The 1,932-nt window shown below is 42.5% G+C and overlaps 1 protein-coding gene across 1 annotated transcript; it reads right to left on the bottom strand.

Moving 5' to 3' along the window:
• Positions 1-312: 312 nt before the first annotated feature.
• LOC118344323 lies at positions 313-1,474 on the bottom strand. The gene is made up of 2 exons (XM_035684883.1): positions 879-1,474; positions 313-547 (listed from the first exon to the last, which is right to left on the bottom strand). Exons 1-2 carry the CDS (start codon positions 1,459-1,461, stop codon positions 513-515), a joined length of 618 nt encoding a protein of 205 aa, XP_035540776.1. The 5' UTR covers positions 1,462-1,474; the 3' UTR covers positions 313-512.
• Positions 1,475-1,932: the final 458 nt, after the last annotated feature.

Here is a 1,932-nt window from a genome sequence, read left to right on the forward strand (position 1 = left end):
CACTTCGAAGCACTTTGATTCTTTTGTCAAATTGTGTTTCAATTAAGGAGAAAAAACTCTCAATACATTGTCTTACTTCAGACTTTGTTTTGAGCATGTAGACCCATGTGGTTCTTGAGAAATCATCAACAAGAGTTAGGAAAAACCGAGAACCATCAATTACAACAGTGGGGTGAGGGCCCCATATGTCACAGTGAACAATATCAAAAGCATGAATAGATTTAGTGGTGGAAGTTGGAAAGGGAAGACGATGTTGCTTGGATAAAGGGCAAACACAACAAGGTGATTGATTAAAAAAATTCATGGTCTGCCGTACAAGGGGATCAGTGATTAAAAGAAGTCTAGAAAATGAAATGTGACCAAGCCTATAATGCCACAAATCAGGATTGGAATCCTTGCAAGTAACAGAAGCACTAAGAGGCTGGTCTTGATGAGAAAAAGCTGGAAAAATATCAACCAAAGCTGAGGGTGACACATCAAATCGCAGCAGATGATATAAGCCTCCTCTCACTTCACCCATCCCAATCGTTGTCCATGAAGCTAAGTCCTGTATGAAACATGAATGAGAAAAGAAAAGAAGACAGCAAGCCGAGTTAAGAGCAAGCTTTTTGGTAGAAATTAAATTGAATTGAAAGGAGGGAACACAAAGCACATTTTGAAGTACTAGAGTTGGTGAGAGACGCACAACACCAGTGTGAGTAGCAGGGACAGCTGCACCATTAGGTAATTTAACCAAAGAAGAAATACTGGCAGTGATGGATGTATAAAGAGAGGGGCAACAGATCATGTGATCTGTTGCTCCAGTATCGATAATCCAAGGGGTAGTTTGTGATGAAACAGGTGTGTGTGTGTGTGAGTGAATAAACAAGTGACCATACCAGAAACTTTGGAGTTGTGAATAGGATTAGAAGATGTTGAGGGTGGAGCAACCGAGATGGAGGCCATAGCTGAACTGGAATCCTTAGAATGCAGCAACACAAGGAGTTGATTGTATTGGCTCTTGGTGAGAGCCATGGGCTCAGTAGGTTCCTTATCAAGATCTTCATTGGAACAAGGCAGAGATGAAGCGACAGCAGCAGTAGAACTCTTAGTCTTTCCATGGAGTTTATGACCAGGTGGGTACCCGTGTAGTTTATAACACTTGTCAATGGAATGACCAGTCATATTGCAGTGGGAACACAGAGGTGGAGTAGCATTTCCTACCTTGAAACAATTCTCAAAGGAGTGACCCTGAATTTTACAATGAGGGCAGTAGGGGCAGACTGATTTCTGGTTTGGTTTGAAGGATGAAAAAGTATTTTTAGCCAACATAGCCATAAGGTTAGGGGTGGGGGATTGGTGAAGCATGAGGTGTTGACGTTCTTGTTGTTGAATCATGGAGAAAACCCGATTAAGAGGGGGTAGGGGCTCAATAAGCATAATCTGATCTCGTGAGGAGGAATAAGGATCGTTGAGGCCCATGAGAAATTGTATAACACAGTCTCGATCGTAGCGAGCGTGAAGAATTTTCAGCTTGCCACATTCACAATCAGGTAAAGGGTCATAAACAGCTAATTCATCCCAAAGGGCTTTCAAACGACCAAAATAAATGCTAATAGAATCCTGACCTTGAGATAGGCTAGCAAGATTGCGTTTCAATTGGAAAATACGAGGACCATTTTGCTGAGTAAAACGGTCTTGAAGTTCAAGCCAAAGAATTCTGGAATCATCGACTAGAGCAAGGCTGGATTTAACAGATGCGCTTACCGAATTTTGAAGCCAAGAGACTACGAGATCGTTGCAGCGTTCCCAAGCTTCAAGGAGAGGATCTGCAACATCAATTGGTTTTGGGAGATTACCATTGATAAAACCAAGCTTGTTCTTGGCGCGAAGGGCACGGCTGACGGCGCGAGACCAACTAACGTAGTTATCGATGGTTAAGAGGTCCGAGAC

The sequence above is a fragment of the Juglans regia genome, chromosome 13 (genome assembly GCF_001411555.2).
Source record: "Juglans regia cultivar Chandler chromosome 13, Walnut 2.0, whole genome shotgun sequence".
Lineage (NCBI taxonomy): Eukaryota > Viridiplantae > Streptophyta > Magnoliopsida > Fagales > Juglandaceae > Juglans > Juglans regia.